An 18863-nucleotide genomic window follows, 5' to 3' on the forward strand; every position below is an offset into this window, starting at 1 on the left:
TTGCTATTCATAAAATACAACCAGGAGACAAGGTCTTAATAAAAACCTGGAGAGAAGAATCATTGAACCCCCGATGGGAGGGACTGTACCTTGTTTTACTTACTACTGAAACAGCTGTGAGAACAGCAGAAAGGGGTTGGACCCACGCATCCAGAATAAAAGGACCAATAACTACCGAAGCCTGGAGGGTTGAGTCCACTCCTGGGGAACTGAAACTGAGACTAAAGAGGAACTGATATCCCAGCAATGAGGTTCTGCATGAATTAAGGGCACTGGATAAAGAGGACAAGGCTGAAGGGAGGAAAGGGAGAAGGCAAGACTGGGGTAGGACCCTCCACTGCGGCGTGTATGGTCTACCGAGGGAGGCAACCCCTATGGGTATTGACCGCCAAGTGAGAGTGCCTCGACCGGACTTCTCCCACACCAAGATCAGTTTGTCCTGAGAAAAATAACATGAGAACCTTTTAAACCCATAATAAAATTGTGATTAGTTTTTCCAGGAGCTGGATCACCCTGAAGGGTTGAATGGTAACACAAGCTCTGAAAGCGGGCCCAACCCCATGATTGAAGGCGCTTCCCACACTTTCAAGATTGGACGGCGAAAAAGGCTTATAATATGACAGGTCGCCAAAGAGAACTGAATTGTGACTGTAAGTGGAAACCCAACGTGGGAGCTTGGAAGCGTGCATATACGAGTACAAACGGGGCAGACATTGTAACAGGACCACTCGGTAACAAGGACACTCTGTATTATCACGCCCCAAAGGGTAAAGATGGATGGGATGGCCATTTTCCAAACGGGACGTGGGCCCTAAAGAGACATTATTGGGTGTGTGGCAAACATGCTTACAAGAGGCTACCCGGAAACTGGTCGGGAATATGCTATGTGGGGTACATAAGACCCTTGTTCTTTTTATTGTCACAAACACAAGGAAATCATTTAGGAATAAGATTATATGATGACCTGAACAGAGTAAAACGATCTATTGATACTTCCTTATCCGGGGATAGTGCCCAAAAATGGGGAAAGGATGAATGGCCTCCTGAAAGAATCATACAGCATTATGGGCCAGCTACGTGGAACCCGAATGAGTTGGTATCAGGAGCCCGAGAACCTATTTATAATTTGAACCGAACAATTAGGTCGCAAGCTATCCTCGAAGTTGTAACCAATCAAACAGCGACGACCTTGGATCTTCTGGCTGATCAATCCACTCAGATGAGGAATGCTATCTTTCAACGTAGAATGGTCTTAGACTATTTACTAGCAGAAGAAGGGGGAGTGTGTGGAAAACTGAACGATTCTAATTGTTGTTTACAAATTGATGATAATGGAAAAGTGGTTCAGCAGATAACAAAAGAAATTAAAAAGCTAGCCCACGTCCCAGTACAAACTTGGAAGGGTATGGATTGGGATTTCTTTCCATGGTTGCCCGGTGGACCATGGGTTAAAAGAATGCTATTTTTATTTTTATGTGGTGTAATGACATTATTGTTTATACCTTGTATGATACCTTGCTTTACGTTGTTGATACGGCGGATAATAAATAGCACCCAATTTGTGATGACTTTGGGAGAGAAAAGGTGATGTGTCGATAATGATGCTTAAGAAATGGACACCCCGAGAACTGACTGATGAAATCCAACTGCTACTAACAAAAGTTGAAGAAGAGACACGAATTGATGATATTAAAAAAAAAAAAAGGGAGGAATTGTAAGGAATAGTCCAGCAATTCGTGCCACTAAGGGGTGTGAAGGGTTAACATTGAGGCCTGGGTTTAGGCGAGAAGAGAACAAAGGGATTTCTTCAGAGAAAAACTGCTGACTTTGCACAGACGTGCAGTAACTTCTGACAGCCAGCCAAGAGACCACTAGATAAGGAGGAAGAATATGAGCCTCCCCGTCTGAGCGGCCCCCGAGAAACCAACAGAGACTGATAAGCAGGCGCACCTGGGAGGACTTTGGATTCGGGAAACCAATTATAATAACCCTGCCTCTTCTAGAAGTAGTAATGAATATGTATTAGCCTAGGAGCATAAAAACCAGCCGCCTTAAGTAACAGGTGTGCGTCCTGGTGGAGCAGAGACTCCCGGCGCACCCAGCGCTGTTTGCTCGCCTCTATTCGTTTAATAAATTGTAAACTTTGATTGTAATCTTATTTGGGACTCAGTCATTTATAACATCTCATTCATCCTGCTGTGAGGGGAGAGGGGAAAAAACGGCTGTGCGGTGCTTAGGTGCCTGGCAGGTTATACAGCATCAGTCCCTGTGTGTCTTCCCTTCCTTGTGCATGCTGTCTCCCACTGAATCCCACAGGAGCTGCAGAGTCATCTTTTGCCTGTGGACATCTTAATTCGGTACTGTCCCTGTGGGTGACTCCAGCTTGACTGATCCCTCCCTTTGTGAGGCTCCAGTCACTGCCTACCCTGGGCAAATGCTGTTCCCAGTTGAACCGGTTTGTGTGTGCTCAGCTGTATCCGTGTGTGCACGTTTGTGTGTGTGTACAAGACGGTGTGTTTATGTACACACATGGGCGTATTTGCTTGCTAGCGCAAGAGTGTTGGGTATTCTGGGGCAATTTCTCCTGGCTGCTGATGCAACAAGAAGCTGGGCTGGATCTTAGGGCTGAGGGACCTTTCTTGATGGCCTGAGGGGATGGTATATGGAGCATCAGGATGTTCTCAGTAGGCTCTCTTTTCCCATGGGGCTTGCAGAGGCTTCCAGCCATGCAGAGATCCAAGGATGTTGCAAGGATCCAAGGGCTTGCTCTTTCTGTGATCACAGCTTCACTCCAGTCCTTCAGGTGTACGTGAGCTGAGAAGCCTCGTCCGGTGGTGACTTTTGAGGTAAGGGCCAACAGATAGCTTGGGGGAAACTGTCTCAAGGATGCGTGCTGGCCCTAGGAACTGCAGGACAGAAGCAAACAGACACAGCTGCACAGGGTGAGAAGTAGACCCAGCTGGGTTGGGATCACTGCTGCCAAACCCTCTCACTGGGTTCCATGGTTGTGGCAGCTTCAGGCAGCTCCCCGTTAATTTCCTGGAGGATGTCCTCTGCCCTGACAGTTGTGGGACAGTCACGGCTGTGTACCTCAGTGACTGTTCACCATTTCTGCTGTCATCAGACACCAACAGCTTACTCCTAAATCCTACCCTCGGTCTCTCACAGCTCACAAAATGAGCTTTTTCTTTGCCTTATCCGTGGAGCAACAGGCTTTTCGGGGAGCAGCTGCTCAGCCCTGGTCTTGGCACCAGCTTTGAAAGAAGAACCAAGTCTTCAAGAAGAGCACTGGGGAGATGCAATTTTATTAGGCAGACGCTATCACAGAGTTTACTCTGGCCTGCTGTTATACACATATTATAAAGCCTCGAGAGTAAACAGAACAGTTTCATTCCGCAGTAGGTGGCCGATGAATAAAGAAACATATTTCTAAGAAATTAGTAAATGCAAATGATACTGAGGATAAAAACTTCAATAATGATAAACAAGGAGCAGGCCTGCAAGGGAAGTCATTTGTGTAGATAGAGGGGAAATTTATCACTAATCAGAAATATCCATGCAATCACTTTCCTAACAGCACTCTTAAGCTCCTTGTTTCTCATGCTGTAGATGAGGGGGTTCAATGCCGGTGGCACAACTGAGTACAGAACTGCCACCACCAGGTCCAGAGATGGTGAGATGGAGGGGGACTTCAGGTAGGCAAATATGGTCATGCTGAGAAACAGGGAGGCCACGGCCAGGTGAGGGAGGCACGTGGAAAAGGCTTTGAGCTGTCCCTGCTCAGAGGGCATCCTCAGTACAGCCCTGAAAATCTGCACATAGGACAGCACGATGAAAACGAAACAGCCAGACGCTAAACAGAATCCAACCATAATTATCCAAACTTCCCTGAGGTAGGAGTTTGAGCAGGAGAGCTTGAGGATCTTTGGAACTTCACAGAAGAACTGGTCCACAGCATTGCCTTGGCAAAGTGTCAGAGAAAATGCATTAGCAGTGTGCAGCACAGCATGGAGAAAGCCACTGCCCCAGGCAGCTGCTGCCATCTGGGCACAAGCTCTGCTGCCCAGGAGGCTCCCGTAGTGCAGGGGCTTGCAGATGGCAACGTAGCGGTCGTAGGACATGACAGTGAGAAGATAACACTCTGCTGAAAACAAAAAGAAAAAGAAAAAGACCTGGGCAGCACATCCTGTGTAGGAAATGGCCCTGGTGTCCCAGAGGGAATTGACCACGGCTTTGGGGAGAGTGGTGGAGATGCAGCCCAGGTCGAGGAGGGCGAGGTCGAGGAGGAAGAAGTACATGGGGGTGTGGAGGCGGTGGTCGCAGGCTGCGGCGGTGAGGATGAGGCCGTTGCCCAGGAGGGCAGCCAGGTAGATGGCCAGGAAGAGCGCGAAGTGCAGGAGCTGCAGCTCCCGCGTGTCTGCGAATGGCAGGAGGAGGAACTCGCTGATGGAGCTGCTGTTGGACATCTGATGCCTGTTGGGTATGGAGATCTGTACATGTAGTAAAAGGCAATGAAAAGTTAGGACAGGTTTCTCTGAGTGAACCCTATGCCATTCCTTGTAGACCTCCCCCTGCCATACTCCAATGCTTTTTGTTTCTCTGCTGGAATCTTTCATTTAGCTCCATGACATGAGCTTCATTTTTAAGGTTCAGTGTGCGATGAGGAGCAGGGGCCTCTGCTGCTGGTCTCGCGAGGGAATCAGTCCTGACCCAGTGCAGGGAGTACACAGGAACATAGCAGGAGGGCAAGGTTTTATTTTCAGATTTTGTCAGATGAAATGAATGCCCAGCCTATCTGGGCAATATGTTTCAGTACCTCGCCTCCCTCTGAGTGAAGAATTTCCTCCTAATCTCTAATCTAAATCTCCCCGCTTTTAGTTTAAAAACATTCCCCTGATCCTGTCATGATTTGATTGATCAAAAAAATAGCTCTCCATATTTTTAGAAGACCCCTTTAAATGCGGAAAAGCTGCAGTGAGGTCACCCTGCTCAGCCCCAGCTCTCTCAGCCTTTCTTCGAAGGAGAGGTGCTCCAGCATGCTGATCATCTTCATGTCAGCATGTTAACATCTGCATTCCGCTGCTACATAATGTAGTTGGCAGAAAGGAGTTTTAGGGGCAATGTTTTACACACATTCTCTTCCCCCTCTTCATGCCCACACAGTGTTCTCTGAAGTCAGAAATCCTGAGCATTTCTGCTGCACTCACAGGGAATGGTTGTGAGACCTGAGAGGCAAAGGGATTCCCTGTGGCTCAGAGCAGAGTGAGGGAGCTGGCTGGACTTGTCCCCAGCTGCCTGAGCTTTTGTAGATGGAGGGCAATCACATTTATGTTACCCTGAAAAGAAGCCAGATGCTGCTGAGACCAGATGAATCCACTGCCAATCTGTCAATGCCCAGCCTTTCTCAAGGGACCTGGACAAGGTCTCAGCACCACACCTCTAGTCAAGGACTAGAGGGGACCCCAGGGTCCCGAGGGGGCCTCGGTACTCCGTATCCGAGTACATTCTGGAAGAGCTGAAGCGGAGTAAGGTGGGCTGGTGTCCTGGGCCCTGCAGAGCAATCCCTGCCCGAGCACCGTGGCAGTGCTCTGAGACTGCCCGGGGTGCCCGGAGCAGCTTCTTGGCCAGCTGGGAGAGAAACCAAGGCCAGATGTGCTCTGCCTCTCAGGTGTTTGGCACACCCTAGGGCTTCACTCTTCCCTGCGGCCTGAGTGGGGAGGGCGAGCAGAGAGATGGGGGAATATCCTGGCTCCGTGCCTAGGACAGTTGCTGGCAGTCAGTCCCAGGCCTAATCCGTGTGCTGGAAACCTCCGGGCGCTTCTCTAGCCAAGGGATGTTGGCAAATCCTGTGAGGGGGGGTGACGAAAGAAACAGAGGATGCGGCTCTTTTGCAAAGCTTTCCAAAGTGCCCCACCTTGCCCCATTGTCCCTGAGGAGCGGGCAGGGCACAGAGCAGTGTCCCCCTGCTCTGACAGTCATCCCTTTTCCCGTCTCTCAAGAACTCCCTCCTCGGCCTTTCTGACTTTTCTCTGTGCAGGGAGTTTGGGTTGCGGGACTCGGGACCTTTGGTGTTGTCCGAGAGCAGTTCCATGGCAAAGAAGAGCTGCTCTTGATTCGAAGACCTTTCTTCCAGCTGGACATCGGTGAGTTGTGGCTGGAGGAGATCTACTGTCCCACTGAGCTCCTCCCTGGTGAGAAGGCAGCAGCCCCCCCCTTCCTGCCCCATGTCCGGAACGGTTTGTTCTCCCTGCTCTTTGGAAAGGCCTGGGAGAAGTAGAGGATTGTCTCCGACGGTCAGGGTGCAGCTTGAGTTCCCCCAAAAGAAACTGTGCCCCAGGAGCAGTTCCTCTGAGTGACCCTTTCTCTGGGAACTTGTTCTGAATGTTGCAAGCAACTTGGGCTTGCTGTGGCAGTGAGGATGTTGCTTCTCCTTGCAGATGGTGTCAAGATCGAGCCGCTGAACTGCGTGCAGCTATCGCGAGCCACCTCCTTCCCACTGCACGTGGTGAAGAACTGTGTGCAAGAGACCATCCTCTTGTACTGCTTCCTCCTGAGGAGCAAGGAGCACGTCCCCTTTGCCTTCAGGGACATTGGTGTTCTGACGTGCGAAGATGGTTTCCCGTGCGTGAAGTTTTATCTGGACTGTGTCAAACGTCTGGAGAGCACTGCGGGCCTTGTTGCACTGCTCCACAGTGTAAGTTGGTGAGGTTTTGAGGGCTACTTCAACTTCTTTGGGAATCCTAGTGAAGGGTGAGGAATCCGACCGCTGTTGGCCAGCCCGGACATGGCAGGCCAGTCAAATGCCCTTCCCCTCGCTTGCCCCCTTAGCTGCTTTCTCCGTTAACAAAGAGAGTTTCTTCTGAGCATCTGGATGCTTGCCCCTGCAAAAAGCCTGGCAGTGTTACTGTACAGCCTCCATATTCTGCCATGCAGCTCCTCCAGAGCAGAACAAAGGTTCATGGAAGAGGCTTTGGAGGAGGGCTTTGGAGAGAAGGCTTTCTTTTGGCTTGGAAGACAGGTTTGCTTCCTGTCAATGAGAGCCGTGAGAAAACCGCCTCAGAAACCCTCCAGCAGGTCTGTGTCTCTTTGCAGAGAATGTGGCCGGCACATCTGACCGCCTTCAGTGGCGAGACCACCACTCGTGGGATCCAGATGTTCCCAAGGTGAGTGCATTTCCTCTGCAGCCCTTGGCTGACCCAGCGGGAGGCTTCCCACCTCCTGCTTTGGACCGTGCGCGGCTGGGTCTCCACCTTCAGCACCCAGTCAGGGCTAAATCCCGGGGAGACTGGTTCCTGCTTAACTAATGCTGAGTTTCGGCTACGAGTGTCTTCACCTGGAGCGGAGGGGCATTGTGGTTGTGTTCCTTGTGCCCGCGCTGTTCCGATTCCCGTCAAAGAGAGTTGCCTGCATGTGGAGGGGAATTTAGGCTACCTTTTCTGGTGCTGCGGGAAGACTGACAACAAACCCCATGCATGGGCATGACGGAAAAGGGATGCCATGCCTCGTGCAACACCAGGAGGATTACTGCCAGCAAGCTGCAACGGGTAGGAGGCCAGCCTTCTTCAAGCCCGTGTCATCGTTTGGTTGCCAGGTTTCATCTGACTGTGAGGAGAAGGCCAGAGGCCAAAGCTTCCACCACCTCACAGGAGGAAGCTTCAGGAGAGCGCAGGATCAGAAGAGGTAAGGGAACAGGTCCCTGCTGTCTGGAGGTGGTCCCTGTCCCATGCTGGCTGACTTGAACCAGGTTAAAAGGCAGTGCCCACGCGGCTGCTCTGAAGAGCTTCCTCCTTTCCTAGTTTCAGAGAGCCATCCTGGCAAGCTGCTGCAGAGGAGGAAGAAGCTTTCCCTCCCCATCCTGACAAGCTGGGAGCCGGGCACAAGGCAGCAAGATGTGGAGAAGAAGCCGTCTACCAGGTGAGACCCCTGGGGGAAAGGAGGAAGGAGCCACTTGCAGCCACACAGGAGAGATGTCCCCTTTGGACCCACCAGCCGCAGGGTGGCTCCTGACACACGTCCCAGCGGAGGCCGCTCTCTCAACGGATGGCAAGCGTGCAGCACGTTTGCCTGAGACTGGCACACCAGCTTCATTTTCCACCAGGGCCCCGATCCCTGGGGGAGCTGAATGCAGGGCCTTGTTGCAGAAGCTCTTCTCCCTTCAGGAGCCCCCCCACATTGCAGCAGAGTCCATCTTCTTGTCTGTGGGAGCAAATGTCCCCTGCCTTCATTCTAACATGTCTCACCGTGGCTTAGGATTGCCGTGGCCCCTGCTGTTTCTTCCAGCCTAAGGAGCTGTGATACCAGATGGAAAAGTTTCTTTCAGGCATTTTTTTCAAACGCTATCCCAAACGTTGTGGCAGGCACAAGAGAGTGCTGAGGTAGGGAGATGGCATGACTGCCCTCCTTACCTGACGGCTTTCTCAAATGTTACTGGCTCCCCTCCGCAGCGATAATCTGTTTTCCACCCGTAAGCGCACCGTGTTTCAGGGCCACAGAGGAGAAGCTGAAGTAAAGCCCGGGTGGGCCATAATGGTGTCTCTCGGCTCCTGTCCTTGCACAAGACACCGCTCCTCTCCTTCTTCCACCAAAAAGGGCCTGGATGCGGGCATCCCGAGCCTTCCTGAAGGCAGGTGGTGCCACAGCTTCGCGTTTGGCTCTCTCTGTCTCTGCTGAAGAGAACACGGCCAGTCCAATACGCCCGCTCGCTGCGGAACTGCCGTCTGCTGCAGAGGCTGACGCAGCTTGCGAGCGCGGACTGGAGACCGAATTCCCCTGGGCTCATGCAGCCTCCTCCTGGTGTCTGTTTGCAGTGTGCTCCCCCCGTGTCCAGGCAGCTCCCCCGGGACGAAGAAGGCAGACAGGCAGGAAACAGCTCCTCGAGCCAAGTCCACCACTGTTATAAATGACTGAGTCCCAAGTAGGATTACAATCAAAGTTTACAATTTATTAAACGAATAGAGGCGAGCAAACAGCGCTGGGTGCGCCGGGAGTCTCTGCTCCACCAGGACGCACACCTGTTACGTAAGGCGGCTGGTTTTTATGCTCCTAGGCTAATACATATTCATTACTACTTCTAGAAGAGGCAGGGTTATTATAATTGGTTTCCCGAATCCAAAGTCCTCCCAGGTGCGCCTGCTTATCAGTCTCTGTTAGTCTCTTGGGGGCCGCTCAGACGGGGAGGCTCATATTCTTCCTCCTTATCTAGTGCTCTCTTGGCCGGATGTCAGAAGTTACTGCACGTCCGTGCAGAGTCAGCAGGTTTTCTCTGAAGAAATCCCTTTGTTCTCTTATCACCTAAACCCAGGCCTCAATGTTAACCCTTCAAATCCCTTAGTGGCACGAATTGCTGGACCATTCCTTACAACCACCACTGCGCTCCCTGCTCCTGAAGCCTCCAGGAGAGCGCTGCAGGTACCTGCTCTGCCTTGCTGCAATGACCGTGCTGTTTGGGCCTGTGCAAAAGCCTCTTTGTGTGGAGCGATCCCGAGCAGGTCCCTTGGGATGCGTTCATTTCCACGTTTGTTACCTCCTTCATCTCTTCCTCAGGAGACAGAAGGTGACGTCCCGCACACATTCCCTGCCTCTTACTGCCTCCCGTGTTGCCATGAGCCACTTCATTTTGACCAGGGGCCATGGAAAAGGAACAAGGCCTTTCTGGGTCATTGATGGCAGAGGGCTTTGGTCACCGCGGGCTGTTCAGCTGTGTTTGTCACGAGTTGAGGAGCCTGGCCTAGCTTCAGGGCCCCTCATCCTTGAGTGTTGAAGCACTGCTGACAGACTGGCTGAGGCGAGGGGGCAGGAGTGCGGGTTAGGCCTGAGGGACAGCTGAGACCAATCCTGTCTGCTGTTGTGTTTTTGTTTTGTTTTGTTTTGTTTTTTTTCCTCCAGGAGGTCTGGAACCTGTCTTCACAGTGGGACCAAACAGACAGCTCATGGCCCACGTACCGAAAGCTACAAGAGCAAGCCCGGGCAGAAATGGCTGCATGGGAAGCCTGGTCTGAGGGGGAGGACCAACAGATACCCCAGCTACTGGCAGTGATCAACAGCGCTGAGAACAGCAGCGATCCTCTCCGCCAGGGCTCCGAGGGCGGCAGGTCCCAGGGTGGTGGGAGCAGGACGGGCACCAGGCCGCAGGGCAGGGCTTTGCCTGCTCCTCCCTGTGAGGGAGAGGTTGTCAGCAGAAAGGGAGGGATAAAAGCAGCAGCCAGACGTGGGCTGGCAGCGCCGAGTCGCCTGGTTCCCAGGTCCTGTTGCAGGGCCCTTTCAAGAGGTCCTCTGGGAAACAGCACCTGTGTGTCCAGTCCTGTTTGATGAGAGCGTCTTCTCCTTGCAGCGATTCAACAGCCAACATGCTTGGACTCCCCGTCCTCCAGCCCAGCCCAGGAGCAAGGAGGTCAGGAAGAGGTGGAGGAAGGCTGAGAACCCTGCCCCAGCAGAGGAGTTGGGAGCAGCAGCCAAGCTGGAGAGACTCCAGCCTGAGTAAGTGTGTGCCGGCTCCGTTCCCGTCCTGGGGCACTCGAGTAGCTCTTGAGTGATGTCAGGACATGTCCAGGAGCCCGGTCCCTGAGTCCTGGGCTTGCCTCTGACACCCTTTGATTCCTCCTAAAGCGGGCATGACCTTGGTTACCGCCAAGGCCTAAAACTCATCACAGGTTGGAAGGGTGGGTGCACGTGGCACCGCATGGCTGCAGGGTCTGGATGAGGGGAGAGGCAGAAGGGGTGTCTGACAGAGGCTGAGGGATCCCTTTCTGCTGTGGAGGCACTCCCACCTTCCTGCCCTCTGCCCACCTCCCTGCCCTCTGCCCAGCCCAGCCCAGCTTCTCATGCTGGGCTGGCCCCAGGGCAGTGTCCGGAGCAGGCTGCTGCAGGGCTCTGGGCACTGCCACCACAGCCCCAGTCCCTCTGAAGGGCACGGCAGCTCCTGGGGGCACAGAGGGCTCAGCCCCACAGATGGGACATCCGAGGCACAAGCCAGCCCCTGGGAGGCCTGCAGCCCCTCCGTGCCATCCCTGGGGGTCTTCAGGCAGCTCCTCCTGCCCCAGGGCCAGGGCAGCCGGGCCTGAGCTGCTGCAGCCAGAAAGGATTTGCTGGTCCCATTCCTTCCTCATCAGCTGAGATCAGGTCTCAGACAAAGAAGAGGCTGTAGCTGCATTTAGTTTGCTTAAATATGCTGAGAGCCTGGGGATAGCTGCTGCCGAGAGGCAAAACCCCTCTCTCAGCAGAAGGGATGAGGAACAAAGCCTTCATCCTGTTAGCCTGATCTCACAGTGATACCCAGGCACAAAGCTGCCAGGCTGGCACCATGACTGTGGCAGGGTGCCGCCCCGGCCAGCAACAAGCAGCATTTCAGGAGCATCCAGCCCTATTGCTTCTTGTGCAAGTGACTGGCCGCCTTCCCGAGCCTGTCGGGCTTCTCGTGCATTCGACACCGCAAAGAAAAGGGAAGACAAGGCGGTGAGGCACAGGGAGCGAGCAAAGGCAGGGGCGGGCAGGGGCGCCCCGGGCACACGGGCCGGGTCCCCCCCTCAGGCCCCGAGACGCCCCCAGCCCGCCCACGACCCCTAAGATGGCGGCGCCCGCCCTGCCTGGTCAGGCGGTCGCACGGTTGCCATGGCAGCGAGCCCCAGGCAGCCGGCAGGGGGTGGGGCTCCCTTTGCCTGGCGGCTCTGGCAGCCAATCGGCGCCCGGCAACCGGTGCTGCTTCTTTCCTCTGCTCTCACTTCCGCGCTCTCCTCCTGGGCCTTGTGTTGGGTTGGGCCCGATTGCTCCTGGAGCTTGGGCACAGTGCTGCTGGGTGGCAGTCCTGTGACTGCAGGCGGGGACGAGCAAGGGATAAGTCTTTGCCACAGCATTTGCATCACGTGAAGGGAAGCTGCTCGGGATAGCACCTGAGGGCTTGGGTCTTCTTGCGCAGTTGCTGTCAAACACACTCACCAGAAAACAGACTCTAAATAGGGACCTTGTTTTGCTTGTTTCTACACGGGCTCAGGGTGATAAGGGACGTTTTTAGCCTAGAGCAGAGGAGGGTCTGAAGGGATCTCACCAATGCCTATAAATACGAGAAGAAGGTGGTTTTTCTCATATTTGTTTTTCCCCTTATATTTGTTGGTTTATTTCTTTGTCTTCTTTCTTATGAAGTTGTTACCCATCTGAACCCCCGAGTTCTCACACTTTTACCTTTTTCAATTCTCTCATTCATCCTGCTGTGAGGGGAGAGGGGAAAAAATGGCTGTGCGGTGCTTAGGTGCCTGGCAGGTTATACAGCATCAGTCCCTGTGTGTCTTCCCTTCCTCGTGCATGCTGTCTCCCACTGAATCCCACAGGAGCTGCAGAGTCATCTTTTGCCTGTGGACATCTTAATTCGGTACTGTCCCTGTGGGTGACTCCAGCTTGACTGATCTCTCCCTTTGTGAGGCTCCAGTCACTGCCTACCCTGGGCAAATGCTGTTCCCAGTTGAACCGGTTTGTGTGTGCTCAGCTGTATCCGTGTGTGCACGTTTGTGTGTGTGTACAAGACGGTGTGTTTATGTACACACATGGGCGTATTTGCTTGCTAGCGCAAGAGTGTTGGGTATTCTGGGGCAATTTCTCCTGGTTGCTGATGCAACAAGAAGCTGGGCTGGATCTTAGGGCTGAGGGACCTTTCTTGATGGCCTGAGGGGATGGTATATGGAGCATCAGGATGTTCTCAGTAGGCTCTCTTTTCCCATGGGGCTTGCAGAGGCTTCCAGCCATGCAGAGATCCAAGGATGTTGCAAGGATCCAAGGGCTTGCTCTTTCTGTGATCACAGCTTCACTCCAGTCCTTCAGGTGTACGTGAGCTGAGAAGCCTCGTCCGGTGGTGACTTTTGAGGTAAGGGCCAACAGATAGCTTGGGGGAAACTGTCTCAAGGATGCGTGCTGGCCCTAGGAACTGCAGGACAGAAGCAAACAGACACAGCTGCACAGGGTGAGAAGTAGACCCAGCTGGGTTGGGATCACTGCTGCCAAACCCTCTCACTGGGTTCCATGGTTGTGGCAGCTTCAGGCAGCTCCCCATTAATTTCCTGGACGATGTCCTCTGCCCTGACGGTTGTGGGACAGTCACGGCTGTGTACCTCAGTGACTGTTCACCATTTCTGCTGTCATCAGACACCAACAGCTTACTCCTAAATCCTACCCTCGGTCTCTCACAGCTCACAAAATGAGCTTTTTCTTTGCCTTATCCGTGGAGCAACAGGCTTTTCGGGGAGCAGCTGCTCAGCCCTGGTCTTGGCACCAGCTTTGAAAGAAGAACCAAGTCTTCAAGAAGAGCACTGGGGAGATGCAATTTTATTAGGCAGACGCTATCACAGAGTTTACTCTGGCCTGCTGTTATACACATATTATAAAGCCTCGAGAGTAAACAGAACAGTTTCATTCCGCAGTAGGTGGCCGAAGAATAAAGAAACATATTTCTAAGAAATTAGTAAATGCAAATGATACTGAGGATAAAAACTTCAATAATGATAAACAAGGAGCAGGCCTGCAAGGGAAGTCATTTGTGTAGATAGAGGGGAAATTTATCACTAATCAGAAATATCCATGCAATCACTTTCCTAACAGCACTCTTAAGCTCCTTGTTTCTCATGCTGTAGATGAGGGGGTTCAATGCCGGTGGCACAACTGAGTACAGAACTGCCACCACCAGGTCCAGAGATGGTGAGATGGAGGGGGACTTCAGGTAGGCAAATATGGTCATGCTGAGAAACAGGGAGGCCATGGCCAGGTGAGGGAGGCACGTGGAAAAGGCTTTGAGCTGTCCCTGCTCAGAGGGCATCCTCAGTACAGCCCTGAAAATCTGCACATAGGACAGCACGATGAAAACGAAACAGCCAGACGCTAAACAGAATCCAACCATAATTATCCAAACTTCCCTGAGGTAGGAGTTTGAGCAGGAGAGCTTGAGGATCTTTGGAACTTCACAGAAGAACTGGTCCACAGCATTGCCTTGGCAAAGTGTCAGAGAAAATGCATTAGCAGTGTGCAGCACAGCATGGAGAAAGCCACTGCCCCAGGCAGCTGCTGCCATCTGGGCACAAGCTCTGCTGCCCAGGAGGCTCCCGTAGTGCAGGGGCTTGCAGATGGCAACGTAGCGGTCGTAGGACATGACAGTGAGAAGATAACACTCTGCTGAAAACAAAAAGAAAAAGAAAAAGACCTGGGCAGCACATCCTGTGTAGGAAATGGCCCTGGTGTCCCAGAGGGAATTGACCACGGCTTTGGGGAGAGTGGTGGAGATGCAGCCCAGGTCGAGGAGGGCGAGGTCGAGGAGGAAGAAGTACATGGGGGTGTGGAGGCGGTGGTCGCAGGCTGCGGCGGTGAGGATGAGGCCGTTGCCCAGGAGGGCAGCCAGGTAGATGGCCAGGAAGAGCGCGAAGTGCAGGAGCTGCAGCTCCCACGTGTCTGCGAATGGCAGGAGGAGGAACTCGCTGATGGAGCTGCTGTTGGACATCTGATGCCTGTTGGGTATGGAGATCTGTACATGTAGTAAAAGGCAATGAAAAGTTAGGACAGGTTTCTCTGAGTGAACCCTATGCCATTCCTTGTAGACCTCCCCCTGCCATACTCCAATGCTTTTTGTTTCTCTGCTGGAATCTTTCATTTAGCTCCATGACATGAGCTTCATTTTTAAGGTTCAGTGTGCGATGAGGAGCAGGGGCCTCTGCTGCTGGTCTCGCGAGGGAATCAGTCCTGACCCAGTGCAGGGAGTACACAGGAACATAGCAGGAGGGCAAGGTTTTATTTTCAGATTTTGTCAGATGAAATGAATGCCCAGCCTATCTGGGCAATATGTTTCAGTACCTCGCCTCCCTCTGAGTGAAGAATTTCCTCCTAATCTCTAATCTAAATCTCCCCGCTTTTAGTTTAAAAACATTCCCCTGATCCTGTCATGATTTGATTGATCAAAAAAATAGCTCTCCATATTTTTAGAAGACCCCTTTAAATGCGGAAAAGCTGCAGTGAGGTCACCCTGCTCAGCCCCAGCTCTCTCAGCCTTTCTTCGAAGGAGAGGTGCTCCAGCATGCTGATCATCTTCATGTCAGCATGTTAACATCTGCATTCCGCTGCTACATAATGTAGTTGGCAGAAAGGAGTTTTAGGGGCAATGTTTTATACACATTCTCTTCCCCCTCTTCATGCCCACACAGTGTTCTCTGAAGTCAGAAATCCTGAGCATTTCTGCTGCACTCACAGGGAATGGTTGTGAGACCTGAGAGGCAAAGGGATTCCCTGTGGCTCAGAGCAGAGTGAGGGAGCTGGCTGGACTTGTCCCCAGCTGCCTGAGCTTTTGTAGATGGAGGGCAATCACATTTATGTTACCCTGAAAAGAAGCCAGATGCTGCTGAGACCAGATGAATCCACTGCCAATCTGTCAATGCCCAGCCTTTCTCAAGGGACCTGAACAAGGTCTCAGCACCACACCTCTAGTCAAGGACTAGAGGGGACCCCAGGGTCCCGAGGGGGCCTCGGTACTCCGTATCCGAGTACATTCTGGAAGAGCTGAAGCGGAGTAAGGTGGGCTGGTGTCCTGGGCCCTGCAGAGCAATCCCTGCTCGAGCACCATGGCAGTGCTCTGAGACTGCCCGGGGTGCCCGGAGCAGCTTCTTGGCCAGCTGGGAGAGAAACCAAGGCCAGATGTGCTCTGCCTCTCAGGTGTTTGGCACACCCTAGGGCTTCACTCTTCCCTGCGGCCTGAGTGGGGAGGGCGAGCAGAGAGATGGGGGAATATCCTGGCTCCGTGCCTAGGACAGTTGCTGGCAGTCAGTCCCAGGCCTAATCCGTGTGCTGGAAACCTCCGGGCGCTTCTCTAGCCAAGGGATGTTGGCAAATCCTGTGAGGGGGGTGACGAAAGAAACAGAGGATGCGGCTCTTTTGCAAAGCTTTCCAAAGTGCCCCACCTTGCCCCATTGTCCCTGAGGAGCGGGCAGGGCACAGAGCAGTGTCCCCCTGCTCTGACAGTCATCCCTTTTCCCGTCTCTCAAGAACTCCCTCCTCGGCCTTTCTGTCTTTTCTGTGTGCAGGGCGTTTGGGTTGCGGGACTCGGGACCTTTGGTGTTGTCCGAGAGCAGTTCCATGGCAAAGAAGAGCTGCTCTTGATTCGAAGACCTTTCTTCCAGCTGGACATCGATGAGTTGTGGCTGGAGGAGATCTACTGTCCCACTGAGATCCTCCCTGGTGAGAAGGCAGCAGCCCCCCTCTTCCTGCCCCATGTCCGCAACGGTTTGTTCTCCCTGCTCTTTGGAAAGGCCTGGGAGAAGTAGAGGATTGTCTCCGACGGTCAGGGTACAGCTTGAGTTCCCCCAAAAGAAACTGTGCCCCAGGAGCAGTTCCTCTGAGCGACCCTTTCTCTGGGAACTTGTTCTGAATGTTGCAAGCAACTTGGGCTTGCTGTGGCAGTGAGGATGTTGCTTCTCCTTGCAGATGGTGTCAAGATCGAGCCGCTGAACTGCGTGCAGCTATCGCGAGCCACCTCCTTCCCACTGCACGTGGTGAAGAACTGTGTGCAAGAGACCATCCTCTTGTACTGCTTCCTCCTGAGGAGCAAGGAGCACGTCCCCTTTGCCTTCAGGGACATTGGTGTTCTGACGTGCGAAGATGGTTTCCCGTGCATGAAGTTTTATCTGGACTGTGTCAAACGTCTGGAGAGCACTGCGGGCCTTGTTGCACTGCTCCACAGTGTAAGTTGGTGAGGTTTTGAGGGCTACTTCAGTTTCTTTGGGAATCCTAGTGAAGGGTGAGGAATCCGACCGCTGTTGGCCAGCCCGGACATGGCAGGCCAGTCAAATGCCCTTCCCCTCGCTTGCCCCCTTAGCTGCTTTCTCCGTTAACAAAGAGAGTTTCTTCTGAGCATCTGGGCGCTTGCCCCTGCAAAAAGCCTGGCAGTGTTACTGTACAGCCTCCATATTCTGCCATGCAGCTCCTCCAGAGCAGAACAAAGGTTCATGGAAGAGGCTTTGGAGGAGGGCTTTGGAGAGAAGGCTTTCTTTTGGCTTGGGAGACAGGTTTGCTTCCTGTCAATGAGAGCCGTGAGAAAACCGCCTCAGAAACCCTCCAGCAGGTCTGTGTCTCTTTGCAGAGAATGTGGCCGGCACATCTGACCGCCTTCAGTGGCGAGACCACCGCTCGTGGGATCCAGATGTTCCCAAGGTGAGTGCATTTCCTCCGCAGCCCTTGGCTGACCCAGCGGGAGGCTTCCTGGGAAAGTTTCTTTCAGGCATTTTTTTCAAACGCTATCCCAAACGTTGTGGCAGGCACAAGAGAGTGCTGAGGTAGGGAGATGGCATGACTGCCCTCCTTACCTGACGGCTTTCTCTGATGCTACTGGCTCCGCAGCGATAACCTGTTTTCCACCCATGAGCGCACCGTGTTTCAGGGCCACAGAGGAGAAGCTGAAGTAAAGCCCGGGTGGGCCATAATGGTGTCTCTCGGCTCCTGTCCTTGCGCAAGACACTGCTCCTCTCCTTCTTCCACCAAAAAGGGCCTGGATGCGGGCATCCCGAGCCTTCCTGAAGGCAGGTGGTGCCACAGCTTCGCGTTTGGCTCTCTCTGTCTCTGCTGAAGTGAACACAGCCAGTCCAATACGCCCGCTCGTTGTGGAACTGCCGTCTGCTGCAGAGGCTGACGCAGCTTGCGAGCTTGGACTGGAGACTGAATTCCCCTGGGCTCATGCAGCCTCCTCCTGGTGTCTGTTTGCAGTGTGCTCCCCCCGTGTCCGGGCAGCTCCCCCGGGACGAAGAAGGCAGACAGGCAGGAAACAGCTCCTCGAGCCAAGTCCACCACTGTTATAAATGACTGAGTCCCAAATAGGATTACAATCAAAGTTTACAATTTATTAAACGAATAGAGGCGAGCAAACAGCGCTGGGTGCGCCGGGAGTCTCTGCTCCACCAGGACGCACACCTGTTACGTAAGGCGGCTGGTTTTTATGCTCCTAGGCTAATACATATTCATTACTACTTCTAGAAGAGGCAGGGTTATTATAATTGGTTTCCCGAATCCAAAGTCCTCCCAGGTGCGCCTGCTTATCAGTCTCTGTTAGTCTCTTGGGGGCCGCTCAGACGGGGAGGCTCATATTCTTCCTCCTTATCTAGTGGTCTCTTGGCCGGCTGTCAGAAGTTACTGCACGTCCGTGCAGAGTCAGCAGGTTTTCTCTGAAGAAATCCCTTTGTTCTCTTATCACCTAAACCCAGGCCTCAATGTTAACCCTTCAAATCCCTTAGTGGCACGAATTGCTGGACCATTCCTTACAACCACCACTGCGCTCCCTGCTCCTGAAGCCTCCAGGAGAGCGCTGCAGGTACCTGCTCTGCCTTGCTGCAATGACCGTGCTGTTTGGGCCTGTGCAAAAGCCTCTTTGTGTGGAGCGATCCCGAGCAGGTCCCTTGGGATGCGTTCATTTCCACGTTTGTTACCTCCTTCATCTCTTCCTCAGGAGACAGAAGGTGGCGTCCCGCACACCTTCCCTGCCTCTTACTGCCTCCCGTGTTGCCATGAGCCACTTCATTTTGACCAGGGGCCATGGAAAAGGAACAAGGCCTTTCTGGGTCATTGATGGCAGAGGGCTTTGGTCACCGCGGGCTGTTCAGCTGTGTTTGTCACGAGTTGAGGAGCCTGGCCTAGCTTCAGGGCCCCTCATCCTGGAGGGTCGAAGCACTGCTGACAGACCGGCTGAGGCGAGGGGGCAGGAGTGCGGGTTAGGCCTGAGGGACAGCTGAGACCAATCCTGTCTGCTGTTGTGTTTTTGTTTTGTTTTTTTTTCCTCCAGGAGGTCTGGAACCTGTCTTCACAGTGGGACCAAACAGACAGCTCATGGCCCACGTACCGAAAGCTACAAGAGCAAGCCC

General features: G+C 53.2%; 2 protein-coding genes across 3 annotated transcripts in view; one reads left to right on the top strand and one right to left on the bottom strand.

Moving 5' to 3' along the window:
- Positions 1–1590: 1590 nt before the first annotated feature.
- On the bottom strand, positions 1591–4185 carry LOC310890870 (olfactory receptor 14C36-like; the record flags this gene model as incomplete). The annotated part of the gene is made up of 2 exons (XM_083853181.1): positions 1591–4141; positions 4173–4185. The coding sequence occupies 2 exons, from the start codon at positions 4183–4185 to the stop codon at positions 3510–3512; spliced, it is 645 nt and encodes a 214-aa protein (XP_083709307.1). The 3' UTR covers positions 1591–3509.
- A 2020-nt stretch (positions 4186–6205) lies between these two features.
- LOC310890865 (uncharacterized protein) overlaps positions 6206–18863 on the top strand; it is a 105788-nt gene continuing 93130 nt past the window's right edge. The window contains exons 1-2 of one of the 2 annotated variants that reach the window (XR_014577339.1): positions 6206–7914; positions 16441–16799. Coding sequence is in view for 1 of the 2 variants with exons in the window: in XM_083853176.1 (XP_083709302.1) it covers positions 7469–7680; positions 7797–7914 (330 nt within the window). In the remaining variant the exon portion in view is untranslated. Of the gene's footprint in view, positions 7915–16440; positions 16800–18863 lie in introns of those variants that run through there. The other variant, XM_083853176.1, reaches the window with a different exon arrangement.

Source organism: Anser anser, assembly GCF_964211835.1.
Source record: "Anser anser genome assembly, contig: HAP1_SCAFFOLD_124, whole genome shotgun sequence".
Taxonomy (NCBI): Eukaryota; Metazoa; Chordata; class Aves; order Anseriformes; family Anatidae; genus Anser; species Anser anser.